Source organism: Schistocerca cancellata, chromosome 4, assembly GCF_023864275.1.
Source record: "Schistocerca cancellata isolate TAMUIC-IGC-003103 chromosome 4, iqSchCanc2.1, whole genome shotgun sequence".
NCBI lineage: Eukaryota > Metazoa > Arthropoda > Insecta > Orthoptera > Acrididae > Schistocerca > Schistocerca cancellata.
In genome coordinates, this window is record NC_064629.1 from 584200754 (window position 1) to 584219028 (window position 18275).

Below are 18275 nucleotides of genomic sequence, written 5' to 3' on the forward strand. Positions count from 1 at the left end.
CAGCACTGGAATCAGCATGGTTCCACATCCCCGTGAATACCTTCCAGAACCACACTTGCTCAATTCCTGCATGTCTCACAGCGGTGTGCACTGCAAAAGGTGGTTATACAGGCTTTTGACAGGCTAAAGTGTGTTAGCTTAGAAGCTATCCGACTGGTTCATTTCCAAGAAAGGGGCATCCCTTTGGGGAGCGAAGGGAGGGAAATGAGCATGGCTTGGGAAGGATGAATGGAGTAGGGTTGGGCAAAGAGAAGTTTGGGAGGGGAGGAGAGGGCAAATATCTGGGGCAGAGAGGAAATGGATGGGAAGGGTGAAGGAGGTCAAGGTCAAAGGTCAAAAATCAAATCTGGTCCCCAATGCCTGTTGTACTCCTACTCAGTAATGTTCAAGAATGGATCACACCAGCGTTGTGCATGTCGTCTCATTACTAGGTGAACTACATTTCTGAAGAACTCTCCTTCTAATCCATATTCGTCCATGAAGTTGCACAGTATTATCCATGTCTTGGTAAAGATGCGTTTCATATATACTGCTAACCCCAGAGGTTGTTGAGGTTGTTGAGGTTGTTGAGGGAGTCATGAGTAATACAGTGGAGACTGGACCCTATTTACGCAAATGTCATGGAAAGAAGCCACAGAGCGCCGAAGTAACAGCGGAAAAACTCTGCCGCTAGGCAATTCTTTCGGCAGTAAACGTGAGGCGTATCAGTGACAATCCCGCCGGTTTCGGTAGTGTTGTTGTAGCACACGTGGACTTGTTAGAAGGGATGTAACGCCCTAAATACTGTTAGACCCGTTGCGAGGAGTTTCGCCTGCTGTCTGTCAGCGTATGAACCTATGTTTGCTGCAAAAGGTATGGTGTAGTGGCAGGCGTAACTTCGACACCCTGTAACATTTCTGGGCATACATTATCTCATTACTCGTAGAAGTATCCCGAAACCTGTTAATGGACATTAATATAAGGTGTGTCCACCCTTCGCCTTTATGACGGCTTGAACTGTGCTGAGGACACTTTCCATGAGGTATCTGCAGTGGAATGGCAGCCCATTGTTCCTCAAAAGCCGACACTAGAGAACGAGTTGACATTTTAGTTTAACGTTTATGTCTACTGATGGTCCATCACCTAGGTAACGGAATGGATCGCTTTTTACATTTTTTTACAAATATTCAAAAGACATTTCTATTGTATCCTAGTAACATATGACCTTACAATTAAACTAATACTTAAAAATAGCTTTAGATTGAAAATTCATAAGAATTTAACTTAAGATTGTTTGATTAGGAGGAAAGAAAGAAGAAGAGAGAACATAATATGTGAGTTCCCTTCACCAGTGCCATTCCAAATGCGAGGACACTGGTAGCATCATATTTCGAGCCACTCGCCTCCGTGTGGCATACTCATTTCTAATCCTAATGATTAACTGATTGTAGAGAAGCACCTCTGAATGAACATGGACCTGGTGCCTTTAACCTGTCTTCTATGCTATTCTATTCTAATAACTATCCTATTCTAATTTAATGTAAGCCTTTGTATCGCTCTGTGTTTGGCTGGCCTATTCCATGTATATACGATCTAGTTACCTAGTGGTATTGCTTCTACACAACAGCTCTTACAGGTTTAACGTGCCTATTCATGGCACAAACCTGCATGGTTATAGCCAGTTAAAGTCTACAAATGTTATTTATTGGTGCCCCCTGATTTAGAAGGTGTTAGCCGCCAATGTGTCAGTGTAGTGTGCTCCATTTTGCATCCAATGTTTCGCTCATGAGCTATAAACTGTTATTGCCATAGCTAGTGTTTTCCTTCTGTTCTATGTCTTGATGCTTCCCATGGGTCAAGTTCATCTCGGGAAATTGTCAGTCTAGCTCGTCTGAACAGTCGTCTTTCTATGTATTCGGTATATACACTGTCCAGTCACATTAATGTAACCACAAGCCAAAAACCTGAATAATCACCTTTTGTAGACGTACCTCTGCGAGACGTGCAGGAAGGAGTAAGTGACATTCTGGAAGGTACTGACAAGGATGTGCAGCCATGGCCACTCCAGTGCCGTGGTCAGCTGCGCTAGGGTTCTCGGTCGAGGATCCATGGCGCGACATCCCAATCGAGATGGTCCCACAGACTCTCGATTGGGTTTTAATCCTGAGAGTTTGATGGTAAACTCATACTGGTGCTCTTCGAACAACACTGATACACAGGGAGCTGTGTGGCATGTTGCATTGTCCTGCTGTTTGATGCCGTCATGCCGAGGGAAACCAAACTGCATGTAGGGATGGTCATGATCCCCAAGGATAGATACATACTTGTGGTTATCCAGAAAGAGAAGATCATTTAGAGAATGCCACGAAAACATTTCTCAGACCACAACGATCCGACGCTTTTTGAAGGCTGTTAGCTTCCATACATTTTACGCCGTAAACGACGGCGGCCATCGGTCCAATGATGAATAAAAAATGGTTCATCTGAAAAGGCCACCTGTCCCCGTTCAGTGGACGTCCCGCTGCAGTATTGGCGTACAAATTCCTGCCTACGTCACAGATGAACAGCAGTCAACATGAGTGCATGAACCAGGCGCCTGCTGCAGATATCTATAAGCAGCAACGTTCACTGAGCAGTTATTGACAAAACTCTGTTGGTTGCCCTTTGGTTAATCGGTGTACGGAGGAGGAGTGGGGGGGAGGGGGGTGTGTGGTCAGTAGCTCAACAGTTGCACCTCTGATCGAACCCTTATACATCTCCACGTGCACCTGAGCTGCCTCGTCGCCGATTTTGGATACCGCCATTTGCCGTGTAAGGTATACTTTAACCACGGTGCCCGCGAACAGTTAACAAACTTAGCCGTTCCGGAAGTGGTTGTACCCTTGGTCTGAAAGCCAACGACCATGCCCTTCTGGATATCAGATAAGCCGCTCGATTTCCTTGGTAACACAACGACTGCACTGTTTTCCGCTTCCTCCAGACACGCTTTTTATATCCTCCAGTGCTAGTGGTGCCACCTGACATGTGTGAGTTATTATTAAACGTTGACCTCGAACATTGGCGGCGGTCATATTAATGTGACTGAACCGTGCAGTACGCGTGATATAATGTCAGCGGCTCTTTTCAGGTCTTCCCATCTATATGGGTCCCTCTATAAATTCATGTGTGAAATTAAATTATCAGTGCCGCATATGTTGTGTGCACTGTAGATGTATATGCTCAGGGCTCTTCGTTTCCGACGGTAATACTCTCTTCGCTGACAGAGGTGCATTCGATAAAGATGTATTGGACAGGGCCGTGTCTTGTTAAAAGCGCACAGTGCCTCGACTGGAGTCTATGTGGCGCATTTTCAACCACTCCCGGATGTTAGGCAAAAGGAATAAACTCAAGGGCCTTTATGACAACTTGTCAACTCTCGCTGCCACGCATTCGCTCGCCACAGTCTTAGTTGACGCTTTTGCTTTACATCTTCCCTCGTGATTTCTATTACTTTATCTAGTCTGCCCCTCTTCAGCCAGTAATGTCATAGCTCGTTCACTAATAGCTAGTGCCATCGGATATATTGTAAGCACTACGCATAGTGCTACCACTGACGTGCTGCCGAAAGCCACTGATAGTCTCAACAGAGCACTTCTTTGACCGCGCGCAACTACGCTTCTGATCGTTTTGTGACGCCGTGTGTATACCGCTGTGCTCACCGCAAAACATGTTACTGATTCAAACAAGGCACGCTGACACATTCTTATAGTGTAAGTATTTAAGTGACTGTGCTGAAGCGCGTGACATTATGTACAAGTTTTTTTTCTGCTTTATCAGCTACCTTTTTTATGTGTTGGTTAAATGTCAATCGATCGTCAGTCTGTATGTCCTAGTATCTAGTTACGTGTTTTCTGAGAATATTAGCTTGTGCAGTTTTATAATCGAGTCTCTCTGTAGTTCTTCTTGCAGTAATGTGTAGACTGTCTTGTCCGGGAACCACAGCGAACATGTTTTTCGGGCACCATCTGCCCATCTTGTGTAGAATGCCACTGGCTTTGGTTTCCAGTTCTCTTCTTAGGTTTGCTGACACAAAAACGAACAGATCATCAGCGTATGTGACAATCCGGTGTGTGTGTGGTGGTGGTGGTGGGGGGGGGGTGTTTGTGTATCCCCATCCATTTCTGGATGATAATGGACATTAATATGTTATGTGTCTGCCATTCATCTTTATGACGCCTTGAACTCTGTTCGTCACACTTTCAGTGAGATGTCTGAATATCTGTGAAAGAATAGCAGCTCATTGTTCTTCAAGACCGAAACCAGAGAAGGTAGTGATTTCGGACGCTGAGGTCTGGAACTAAGTCAATGTTCTAACTCATCCCAGTGTTGTTCCATCGGATTCTGGTTGTGACTCTATGCAGGCCAGTCCATTTCATGACTGTTATTGTTCACAGATCACTGCCTCGTAGATGCTGTCTTATGACAGGGTACATTGCTATGCTGATACAAACATCCATCGCATCCGAACTGCTAGCTACTGTACGCAGTACACAATCCCGTGCAGTGTGTTATGCCCTTCCCCAGTCAACATTTTCCTGAGTGCAATAAGCATACCACACCCTAACCACAAAAACACCCCCGTATCATAACACCACGGCCTCTGTACTTAGCTGCTGCAATTGTGATCCATTACTCCAAATCAATCGTTTCAAGCCATACACCATTTAGTGGCAATGCTCTTTACGCCACCTCAAGCGTCCCCTAACTGACTACAAAAATGTATAGCTTATGAAGAGCTGCTCGAATACTGTACCCTATTCTTTTTAATGTCCAACGTACAGTCACTGTAGTAGATGGACTGCTTGCAGCACTTTGGAACTCACTAGTCATATTTTCCGCTGTTTTCATGCAATATTTTATAACCAGCCACCACATTGCTCAACGGCCCCTGTCCATCTGTACATGAGGTTTCTCTGGTCTTGGTTTAGCTGTTGCTGTTCCTTCGTGTTTCCACTTCACAATCACATCATAAACGGTAGACTTGGGCAGTTATAATGGGATTGAAATATCACTGATGGATATGTTACTCAGGTGATACTCAACGACTAATCCACGTTCGAAGTCACTGAGCTTTCCCGACCGACATTCTCCTGTTACTGCATCTCTACTGGCGACACAGCACTCGCTGCCACTTTATACTGGCGGGTCCTCCTCTCGTGACATATAGTCGTCAGTTCAACATTACATAGGTGTGCCCAGTTACTTCTTATCAGATAGTGTTAGTACCTATTCTCTGTCCTCTATAACACCTCTAAGTTTGTCGGTATATTTTTATTTACCCTGTACACAACTTATTCCAAGATATGAATAACATATTAACACTTGTGAATATAGCCACATCAAGAAGGATGCACCTGACAGAAATAAGCTTTATTTGCTTGAAAGCGGGTTTTTGGTCGTTAATAGCAATCGTCACTTCCACCTGTTTCACAACGTTTTATTGCAGACGACCTAAGACTGGATTACAAGCCAATTTTCTTGTGTACATATGATCTGCAATGGAACTAAAGATTGCAGGGTGCGACACACGACATACAGAGTCGCTGAACACACTGAGTTACTCCTCGTATTTTATTGGCACCGTCAATAAATGTCGTGGAACAGAATGTCGTGTTGCATGATTTTAGGTTCTTCCTTCTGTTGAGCTGGTGACCTAACTTTGTTTACAACAGTTCGTATTTAATAAGAACCAATATCCTTTAAATGTGATCATTACATGTAACTCTTCATGAACAGTTTTGGTTTAGGTTAACTCGACCTACGGATCACAAAAGCGAAATTGGAAATTTCTTCAGAAACACTGTGCACTGGATGTCTCACAACTCTCATGACAGATAGCCGTTACTTATAACGGGCATCACTAATGACAGGCCGCCGTTATCTTTTGTCAGGTGTTTCTAAATATATTTTCGGTATACATAGGCCTATACTTAAATTATCACTGAAGATAAAAAAGCAGCTGCATCCAAGGGATTGTGTTCGAGGAAAATGGAATTTTTCAATGTTCAAAATGCATGTAACTTCTGATGTTTATTCACATAGCAAACCATCCACATAACAGGTTGTACGAGGTCAACACTGCTTTCGTACCAGCAATGTGTAATCTGCCAATTTCATTTTAGCTGAACACAGAACGCAACGTACACTTGCTTCCTGAAAAAAAGAAAACTGTGTTCTCATTATTCTCCTTGTTTCAGAGACCTTCGGGCCATCAACATAGAGAACATAGACACCACGATGTTCACGTTGCTGAAGAAATTAGATTTTGTGTAAGTACTGTTTTCAGTGTTACTTAAGTTACATTGATTGTATTGTACTATCTGCACCCCTACACATTACTGGTATCATCAGAAATATCGTTACCTACACTGCTGACCATTACAATTGAAAGCCACGAAACTGACAATAAACAAGCTTCAAATTGGTATTGTAATACTAACAATCGAAAGTGGAGATTTCACAGTCGCATCCTTGTACAAACCTGCAGGAGAAAAATTCGCTTTCTCATCACCAAAATATTTAACAACCAGAATACCAAAGTCATGGTAGGATAGTTCAATAGCCACAGCATTAACTGGGGCTACAACGAAACACACAGGTGTTCTCTCTATCGTTCATGATCCTAAACTTCCCTGCTCCTTTACGAGTAAAATGTGGAAGTGTGTCTACAGCCCCGATAACTGTATCACCAGCTCTAAGATACAAGACTGCTGTATTAAAATGTTATATCGTCCCATTCCTCGAAACCAACACAAACCAATTCGGATACACCTGTATGCCGCAGTTAAGACCACTACAGTGCCGTTCCACAGAAGATTTAACTTCGGAAAAGCCAAGCGGACATCTTTTCGCGAGGATCCTGACGAAGCCATTGTGAACCTCACTCCTACATAAAAAATTACCAGGTATTTGCAAAAGTACTACAAATAATCTCGAGGCAACACATACCACGAGGATGCAGACAGCAATTCATCCCAGGCCTATCACATATACCTAAGAAACTGTTCTCTAAATGTGAGAAACTGTCAGAAACATCCTTTTAATGAAGAAACCATAATATGTAGTACAGCACCAATGGAAATGCTAAGTGAAGGGAGGCACAATAGATGGATCAAGACCTTACAGAGGATAAACATGACACACAACAGCAAAATAGCATCGAAGCTTATCAAAAAGCTCAACGGTGATCCAAAAGACACCAGAGAGCCTGTTGAAGTAACACCCATCCTGGTAGTCGACCAACTGCTCTTGAATGGAAAGTCCAATGCAAAACATCACAAAGTAAAAATCAGCAGGGTCCTACAATCGAAAACCTATACGTTCTCAACGCCTTTCACAATTAAAGAACTCAAACAGGGCCTCAGTACTATGAAAAACAGTAAAACGGCTGGAGTGGATAGCATGTGTATGGAGCAGTTCAAACATTTTGGCTCGGGTGCCAAAACGTGGATACTGCAGCTCTTCAACCATTGCCGTGAAACCTGTAAAGCCCCAAGATTTGAAGAAAGGCAGGGCTAGTGGCGCTGCTGAAGCCTGGAAAGGAACCAGAGTCGTCGAAAAACTATCGAGCTATATCCCTTCTCCGTCACCTATACAGATTGTATCAGAGACTCATTATGAACCGCATGGCAGACTCTATCGATCTGAAACTTATCCTTCAACAGCCTGGTTGTAGACCTGGCAAATCATGCACCAGCCAAATTCTGTACCTGGCAGAACATATAGAAGAAGAGAACGAAAATAAAAAGATTACAAGGCTAACACTGGTCGAGCTCAGTTCTGTATACGATACAGTCAGCCGTAAGTTGCTCTTCCAGAAACTCTATAACGAACTCAAAGATAACCATTTTGTCAATCTCGTTGATTCTCTCTTACGAAATAGAGAATGTTACGTCGTTCTCAATGGAAAGAAATGCATTTGAAGAAACTAAAAAAAAAAAAAAAAATCGACTGGCCCAGGGAAGCGTTATGCCCCCCCCCCTTTTTTAAACCTATACACTAAAGCCCAGACAGTACCAAATCATACTATCTTATATGCAGATGACCTGGCAATCACAGCACAGTGCAAACCTTTCGAGGATGTAGAGCAGAGGCTGGAGAAAGCACTCAGAGTCTTGTCAGGATATTATCAAAGTAACTCCCTTAAACCAAGTCCTTTGGAGATTCAAGTGAGTACTTGTCATCTTCATATCGCCAAGCAAAGCGAAAAAATCAATATTTCCTGGAATAATGCCACATTGGAACAAACAGATAAACCAACACATTTGGATGTAACATTGGATAGAACTCTGAAATATAGACACGACTGTGAAAAGATCCGTCAAATATGGCGTCCAGGAATAATATTTTACACAAAATCGTAAACATCAAAAGGGGAGCAAAACCAAGTATCCTGAGAACCACCGAACATGTACTATGCTTCTATACAGCTGAATACACCTGACCGGTATGCAGCCTTAATGAAACATGTCCAATAGCAACAGGGCGTATGAACTGCTGGTCTTGCGAGTCCCAGCTACTAAAGAGCATCTCACTAATCCGCGGAGAGGCTCAGACAAACCATAGATGATCGACATCGTCTTTTTGGCGCTGAGTGCGAGCCTGGCTCCACGACAACCTGGAAAATATGAAGGATCTTGAACCGATTATGAACACTGGGTGTCCCGGGTGAAAACAAACATGATCAGATGAGTTCACTGTAACGTGGACAAATGCGACTGTGATACTACGCAAGACATGAAACACCTCCTATGCCGTCAAGACTGCCCCTACAGATCAACCTCGACGATTTGTGGCTGAAAAAGAAAGAAGCCATGGACGTATCCCAATACTGGGCTAAAATATTATGATTGGTTTCCGGAAGGGAGAAGTAAAGTGGAGCATTAAATGTACTACATATCATGTCGATATGGAATCGACTGGTTCTTTTGCAGCCAAGTCACGTTCCTTGAGACAAGAAATGGGCTTTTTTTTAAGCAATACTACGAGGGCGCGCTGAAAAGTAATGCCTATAAGTTTTCCGTGTGAAAGCCCATAAAGCTTTTTAAATAAAAGTATTTATTCCCCCATGTCTACATATTTATTTATCAGCGTAGTCACCCTGGCGACGGACAAATTTCTCCCAACGAGAGACCAGTTTGTTGATACAGTCACTGTAGAATATTTCACTTCGTTGGCAGAGCCACAACCTCACCTCTGCTTCTACCGCTTCATCACCGTCAAAGTGAATTCCTCGAGAATGTTCTTAAAGTTTTGGAAACAGATGAAAATCGGATGGGGCCAAGTGGGGCTCAATGGAGGGTGACCAAAGACGGTGAACCCGAGACGTTGAACTGTTGCAGACGTCGCAGCGCTCGTGTGTGTTCTGGCATTGCCACGCTGAAGGAGAGGGTGCTCCATGCGTGGACGAACTCTTCGAATTCGAAACTAGATTACAGCGCGATGTTTCTCACGCGCGGACATAGTTACGTTACACACCTCCATGTTATACGCTACAATTCGCGGCCCTCTAGCACCAGAGAGCTGCAAATACGTACACATGAAGAATAAAGATGTAGAATGTTAATAATGTTTGTTTTATTTAAGAAAACTTCAAGAGTTGTCACATAAAATTGCGGGAGGCATTACTTTTCATCACGCCCAGGTAGTATCCACAACGACAGTGCAGCAACGTCAGGGGCACCATAGGCTGTCAGCACGGCGGCCATTGTTGTGGCTTCCGTTGATTCGGCAGCAGAGAGAGATGCGCCTACAGTGGTCCCCTAATGACAGCACTGGATACAGGATTGGCAACGCGTCGTTATTTCAGGTGTGTCCCACTTCTGCATACAGCATCGTGATTGACAATTGCGTGTGAAGCTGCTCTGAGGAGAACCAACGTGGCCAGATTGCATTCGTCGTCTGATAGGGGCATAGTACCTGGTGTGGTACTGGGTACACAACACAATCACCTCTGGTTCATACAGAAGGTAATTTGGACACCAGACGTTACATTTGTCACAAAGCATGAACTGTGGTTGTGTCTTGTCTTAGACGTCTCCGTGTCGTTATCTTTCAACAATTTAACGCAAGATCGCCGTGCTATACTGATCTAACTCGAGACTGTGGATGTTCGACTGTTGCCCAGGCCGGCATATGCTCCAAATCTCTCACGCACTGCAAGCATCTGGCCACGGGTTGCTGAGACACTAGCAAGTCACTGGTTGTCAACCACTACTATTGATGAATTCTGGCAAGCAGCCGAATCAGCAAGGAATGACGTACACATATCTGTCATCCAAAATCAGTTCGACCTGACTCCCAGCCAGGTTAGAACTAAATCAAGCACACTGTACACACTCAAATCACCTATATGTACAGGGGGTAACGGCTTTAAGTGGATATATTTTTATATGTGGCACCTTAATATGTGCCTGCCAGGTTAGCCGTGCGGTCTAAAGCACTGATTTCCGGGCGGGAAGCCGTGCTGGTCCGCGGCACGAATCCGCCCGGCGGGTTAATGTCGAGGTCCGGTGTGCCGGCCAATCTGTGGATGGTCTTCAAGGCGGTTTTCCATCTGACTTGGCGAATGCAAGCTGGTTCCCCTTATTCTGCCTCATTTACACTATGTCGGTGATTTCTGCGCGAACTCTTGGCGGGGTGGGGTGAGTGGACTGCTGTAGCCTGTTGTGGGGCTGTGAACCACTGAGGGCTACGGCGGGGACGAAGCCTCTCCGACGTCTCTAGGTCCCCAGTTCCATACAATACAATACCTTAATATGTACTCACATCAGTGTTTCGGTTTTTTTTTCTCTGTGTCTTCCCACAAAGACGTCACAAACTTTGCGTCCTGATGTTATCTGCATGGCAGTACCTGGGCGGCGACGTCAACGACGTCTGGCCGTATACATTAACCACTTTGCGTCCACAATTAAGCATCTGACCTGCTGCCTAACGGAAAATAAGCATTGATCTCTTCCTCTTGACAAGAGCTGCGATGTACCAAAACTATAGTTTGGTAGTTCTTGTGCACTACATAAATGACGTAGATACTGGTAGGATGGTCATTAGTATTGGTAGCACTGGTATGGAAAGAAGCACAAATGAATGTGTAAGAGGGAAACTGGGATACTACGACTTCTCCTCGCTTTTTGTTTGTTGTTTTGCACATTATTAGAATCCCACATCATTCAATGTTAGTCCATTGCATATTATATATCCTTACAGCATATAAATGCAGTCACAGTTGAACATATTTCAGATAAATTTTCAGATTTAAACTAACGTGTATGCTGAAAAGAAATGGACTATGTGTGTCGTTATTCTGAAAGGTGAAGAATCTGAGTGTGTACCTGGAACTGGACATCAAGTTCCATATGCTACGCTTCACTGAGTTTGAAGCAGAGTGACAGCAAAGATTGGTATCGACAGGAACATTGGCGTGGGAGGCAGGAGCTCCGCATTGAACATGCATAGCTTGAAGATTGCAGCATTGCCAACTAAAGCAACGGAACCTTAATCCAGTTCACAGGTTGCGCACTGAAGTAATCCTTCACTGAAAATTAAACTCGTCTCGCTGTATAGCGGAAAATGAAAATAAGAGAATAAAGGAAACTTGACTGGTGAGTAAGTGTCCACTCTGTGATCCAGTGTAGTGCCGCTTACCACCTTCCACAAGCAAAGCAGGTGACGCTGCGAACAAGAGAGACACTCACAGCCAAGGCGATTCTGAGTAAAATGTAGCTCAGCGTCCGTTGCGCCGGAGGGCTGTTAAGTCGTACGTCTGTAGGCGCACTATTTGAACAGTACGCCAACAATGCAGCACCCTACTCGAATATTGCCATAAATAGCCAATTATTCACCATTCTGCAGGCAATACGATTACTATCAAAATGAAGTCTGCTCCGTAGACGGGTAATAAACTTAAAATAATTGATCCATCAATATTATCAAGAAGTCAATACAATACAAGTAGCCACCCTATTGTCTATCGTATTAAAGTGCCACTTCCAGGATACGAGAAGTTAAGCCTGCCCCTAATCGAATCCACCTCTCAGGTTAACAACGATGGCTGCCTGGATGTGGTTTTTAGGCAGTTTCTCACGTCCAGATAGGTAAATACCAGGCTGGTACCCGAGTCTGCCCTCAGAAACACGCTACGCAGACATTTAGAGAAACGTCGTTACACTTGAACATAGATTAAATCTAGACTCAGACAGGTGGGTACACAGATAAACATCGCCTCAACCCCTATAACAATTCCGTCCCTGTAGTAGAAACGGAAAAGGAAGAAGAAGAAGAATACAACATAAGAGTACTCTTGAATCAAAACAGCTCTGATCTTCTTTTCATCGATACTGAGGATTGTAAATGTTTTTAATATCATTGCAGTACGTACCTAAACATCATGGAATAAAGATATAATTAGTGTGAAACCTTAACTGCGTATTAGTTATATTATTACTTCCACGTTACATAAAAATTCTACCTGTTTTGCGTTAGGTATGCTTTTTTTAGAAACTCCATAAACGTACTATCAGTAGGAGAAATACTTTACAACAGTGCAGCCGTAATGAAATTACAACAAATTCGACGTTTATAATACTGTTCGTACTTCGATTTCTAATATTTAACATCATCTATGGAATGGAAATATTAACAAGAGTGCCTGTTCATACTGTACCTGTAAGAGTTTGAAGGATTGCTAATACATTCTAGTGTTATTTGAAAAATGCATTCCGAAACTTCTAAAGACGCGATGGAGGAACACCGTATTTCCAAAGGATGCTGGCAGATGGTAGTAAATATTATTATTAAAAGGACCATTCTGCAGGTGGTATAAGAAACGACGACCCTTAACTACTGTATTGTGGCTGCTCACAGAGAATTATGTTCTGAACATCACGTTGGGTTAGTAACGATTGCAGATATTCCAAGACGGCTTCGACGAGAACAATTTCTACAATTAAGTGAAGTTCAGTGACGTCGTATTATGAGCCTAAGAGAGGCTTAATGGCGCTTTTGAAGAATTTCCCAATACGTTGGCAGTGTAAAAATTTTACTAGACAGATTCTAGTGGAAATACACACGCTTCTCATCCTGGTTACAGGCGCCAGAGGTATATGGATTCACTTCTGACGCGCCGAAACATACGAGCAGTCGTTTCTAATCTACTGGCCACCACACTCCTCGAGTTTCTAACAGGACCATAAGCAGTAGATGCCGTTCGCCAGGCTTATACTCTTAAACACCATGCAGCTGGCCTCTATTGACGAAGCAACGTTTGCAACTATAGACATGAATGACACTAAATTGCATTTAGTTAAAAAAGTAGATTCTGTTTGGAAGTACAGTGCCAATCAACGGCAAATATCGCAGTTCATGACCATGTGGCTCTTTCGTTCATTGAAGGGACACCAAACAACACAGGATACATCCTGAGCATTATCCAGTCCATTCTGTTTCTCTTCCTGCGATGTCATGGAAAGTGCTGTTCCTGCAGGGTAATGCTCGTGTGCACAATTGTCGAGTACTCAACATGTTCTTCAACAAGTTCGTCAGCTCCCCTGATTCTACATCCCAGCCAAGCAGCATGGCTCATATGGAGACTTTGGAACTCCCATTGGACAGTGATATCGATATGGAGTCCGCTGCAAGACACAGGCAGTTAAGAAACCGAAGAGGATAGTAATAGGAAAAAGGATAGAGACTAAGCAACCTGCGGGAGGAATAAGCAATGGATTTACCCGTCATCATAGGACTGCCATGAAGAGACCATGTGAAGAAACTCTTTGGGCGGCAACAGGCAGTTTAGCTCTGTGCATGAAGGTTCCGGAAACGCGCCGCAGTTCACAGTCTAACGATAATGGTCCTGTTGCTGCACCTGGACTGGTTTTAGTTACTGCTGGACTCTGATATGCTGATTTGCGTTAACTGTAGCCTTTCATTGCGAATACGTTCGAAAGCTGCTCTGTTATTTTACTTGCACACGACAGTCCGGTGCGAAATATACTAGTCCGCAACTCGTGATCCTGCGGTAGCGTTCTCGCTTCCCGCGCCCGGGTTCCCGGGTTCGATTCCCGACGGGGTCAGGGATTTTCTCTGCCTAGTGATAACTGGGTGTTGTGTGATGTCCTTAGTTTAGTTAGGTTTAAGTAGTTCTAAGTTCTAGGGGACTGATAACCATAGCTGTTAAGTCCCATAGTGCTCAGAGCCATTTTTGAAATATACTATGTTTGCAGCCTAGCTTCCCATCAACGCATTATTACTCGCATTTGTTATGGAGTCAGTGGTGCTGATCTCCACCTCGCTGCCCTCAGTAAGCTTACAACCATCTATTGCTGCGTACAAGGTATGGAAAAGAATATGGACACACCAAAAGCACAATTCATTACTATGCCTAACACGGTGCAGGAAACGTTTTGACATTGAAAACAGCTTCTAGTCGTCTCAGAATGGATAAATACAGACCTGTATGGTTTTCAAAGGAATCTTATACCATTTCTCCTGTAAAACAGAGACAACTTCAGATGACGATGATGGAGGTGGATAGCGATCATGCACCCATTTCTCCAAAGCAGACCACAGAGGCTCAATAACATTAAGATCTGGTGACCATGGTGCCCACGGATGATGTGACGATTCATTTTCGTATTCACAAAGCCAGTCCTGGACGATATGAACTGCGTTAACAGGGGCCTAGTTTTCTTGGAACACAGCAGAACCACTGAGGAACAGACCTTGTACCATGGGGTGGTCCTAATCAGCAAAACTGGTTACATAATCCTTGGCAGTAATGCATAGTAACAATGGATCCCAAGGAATGCCACGATATGGCTGCACCAACCATCAGAGAAGCCAGTCATGATTCACCCCTTGTGACGTGAATTCCGCCAGAAGCTGGAAACAGTGTGAAGCAAAACTTACCCAACCAAATGAAATTCTTCCATTGCTCCATAGTCCAGGTATTAAGGTTTCAGCACCATTTTTCCCTGTTACGGGCATTTACATGACTAACGCGTGGTTTTGGAATTCCATCGCGCCCTGTAGTTCCCTTCTTCTGGGGCTCCCTTCCTGTTATTTTGGTGCTGACATGGCTCGCGAGTGCAAATCCCGTTCTGCAATGACTTTTGCGGCTGTCGTTCTCTTATTTTTTCCCGTCACAATCCTCTTCAGTGACCTGTATCACTATCACTCCAAATGAACTTTTGTCCACGTTGTGAGTTAGCGGATGATGCTTTTCCTTTTTCCCTCTAGAGGGCGTGAATCTTCGATACCGTGCCCCTTGAAACAACCAACACTTCGGTTACCTCTGTTATGGAGGCATAAGAGCACCAGCAATTTACCCACGTTCGAATTCACTTTTCTCTGACATAATGCACTCGTAACTTCACAGAACACTGTTCTGACCACGGCTGATGCGTAGTACTGAAGACACTGTATAGGTGACGTACGTGGTCAAATATTGCTCATCAGCGCAATCTGCAGGCTTGGCTAGCGTCTGCGTTTATGTTCAAGCATGCATTTCTCGCGGTGTTCCCATATTTTTGCCCAACCCCTATATATTGTGACCTCAGAGATTGATGGCTGATGGACCGACGGAGATCTTCGCTGAATTTCAAGAGATAAGACTACAGCGAGCTTTTGGAAAGTGAGAAGATGACACTAGAAAACATGAAGAAGACCGTATCGCTTATAAGAGCCTAGACTCAGTGGTTCCCAACCTTTCTTAGACCACTCCCCCGCACTCCTCCCCCCCCCCCCAAATATGTTGTCCCACCTACCCCATCACCCACATACCACTAACTTTAGCATCTAACTAAAATGTAGAATGGAAGACTTTTCTTGGAACAGTTTAATTTTTAAAATTATGACAAATGAATGATATTCAGTTTATGTGTGCCTGTGTGTGTGTGTGTGTGTGTGTGTGTGTGCGCGCGCGTTTTAGAATGAATGACAAAGGAATTCGTGTTGCACAGCAAGTGCTACCCATAACTCCTTCTCAGATAAGAAAGCTAACTATCAACAGTGAGGGTAGACACTGGTTACAAAACATACTTCCCCTGCATTACTCCTCTCCATTGCGGCACTTGCGGCACCTGCAACTGCAACCCCATTTAAAGTCAGCCAAGTTAAAATGTGTGCACTATATCTAATGTACGTAAATCATTTGATTGCTGCACTCCTTACTTCTGAACTGGCAGAAATTGGAAGACTTCAGGCTGTTATTCCTTTTTGTGTGATCACAGTCACTAATATTAATGATAATACTATGTACAGCACTATAGTAGCCCTTATATAATTACTGCTGCTTCGTGCTGTGAATTAATTCATTTATCAGATTCGATGCGAGTAGTGAACCAATTTCTGGACTTCTGCAAGTACTATCTACAATTTGGAGAAGACATTTTCTTGAGATATTCAGCATTTTTTACGAACATGTCTCACTTTTATCATCGGCGATGTACGGGACAAAGCACAACATATGTGTGTAGTGGATGGACTAGTGAAGAACCTTAACATCCGTCGCATTAATGCTATCAAATGAGAAAAAGTAATTATTGATAACTTATATAATCAGTATTAGAGACTTACAAAATTGTGATAGTAGTAATGATCTTTCTAAAATAATTCATTTTCATGACTGAAACAGAATCAAATCGTTTAGTTTTTACCCTTCAGAAAATTTCAGGTTGGGAGCCACTGGTCTAGAGTGACCTTTCATTCGGAAAATGTGTACTGATGATGGTACACCTACAGAAAAAAAAATTAAGTGGCTAAGTGCCGAAACACGATGTCTAAAACAAGACAAATGAAAATGAGACAAACAGTTGCTTCGGTGTAATCCGTTTCTGTTTCGTTGAGCATGACGCGTAGACTATGTTGACAGACGGCAATATGATTTTCAGCCAGAATTTATAGTCAGTTGTCTTGCAAATAGAATCTTTTTTAATTTCGAGGAAACTCAATATATTTACGTCTCATCATCACCTGGGTACAGCATTATTCATAAATATGCTTAATTTTTAGGATTTAATGAGCAAGATACCATCTTAAGGGTTTTTAGTTGTAATTAGGTATAGATTAGGACGGAAACACCTTATGGGTGTTATTAATTTGTTCTTGACGGTTTACTTCAAATTTTTACACAATACTCTAATGTACTCGCAGATTCAGACGGACATAGGCTATATATATTTTTAAACAAGGATTTACAGGTTTTCTGTTAAAACCGAATGTGAGAAAAAAATTATATGCTGTTTTGTTCTGTGAAAATATGCGGTTGCGTTTTCTTTCTTGAAGTCACTTTTAACTACAATCTCATGATATTTAAACCATTAGACAAATTGTTTCTCTCATACGTATTCTTTGTCCTTCTACATATCTTTAAACAAAAATTCATACTGTTCTGGTTTCTTCCTCGCAGGTGATTTTAACAGAAAAGAGAAAAGTTACACTTACGTTCGAAACTTAGTAATGTTCCCCAGTCGCAGATTAAAACTACGCAGAATACTGTCATAAATAATAACACAATAAAGAAGGCTGTAGGTCGGAGAGAAGTGGGAGGAGGAGGTGCACAAAGAGAAGGATTGGGAGGAAATGAACATAGACAGGAGGAAGGAAGAGACGGACACAGTAATGGAGGAGGAGGAGGAGATCGACAGAGAGAGGGGGTAGGACATGATGGACGGAGAGTGGGGGAATTGGTGATTAGGACGTACATCCAATTCCCATACATATTTAGTAATTGCGAGACATGGCCGGGTTCGCTAGTAACAAATAATTCTATACTAGGCACAAAACTGCCTTCAGTTAATTTTGTGGAGGGTTGACATTGGAAGTAAAAGAAAATAACCATACAGTGGCAAAAGTTCTCTGTCACTTGTGAAATAATGCAAAATTTCTAACTTATTCCAAAGTTAGCTTGAAAACTCACAGGGAATATTTACTCCCCATAATCCATTCCGTTCCGCACGGGAATTTTGAGTTGACCGAACTGCTAATCTGAAATACATTGAAATTGCAGAAACCCAAAAAATAAGGAAATTTTAAATATTGTGCCTTAGAGCATAATAGAAAGAATACATGGTTAGTTCTGTGGGTGGTTTGCGGGTGTACAGGCTGCACAGTTTAGTAGACAGAGCTGTCACATCTCACAGCAACAATGTCTCTTACTCGGCTGGACATTGAGCCGAATTGAGTTTTTACTACAATTAATCTATGCTACTTCAGCTGCATGACAGAATACATCAATAGCAGTGGATACTAAGTAGTGACGT

The 18275-nt window shown here is 43.0% G+C and overlaps 1 protein-coding gene across 1 annotated transcript in view; it reads left to right on the forward strand.

Moving 5' to 3' along the window:
• LOC126183839 (relaxin receptor 1-like) overlaps positions 1–18275 on the forward strand; it is an 847723-nt gene that overhangs the window by 678808 nt on the left and 150640 nt on the right. The window contains exon 12 of the mRNA XM_049926099.1: positions 6216–6287. Coding sequence (XP_049782056.1) covers positions 6216–6287 — 72 coding nt within the window. The remainder of the gene's footprint in view (positions 1–6215; positions 6288–18275) is intronic.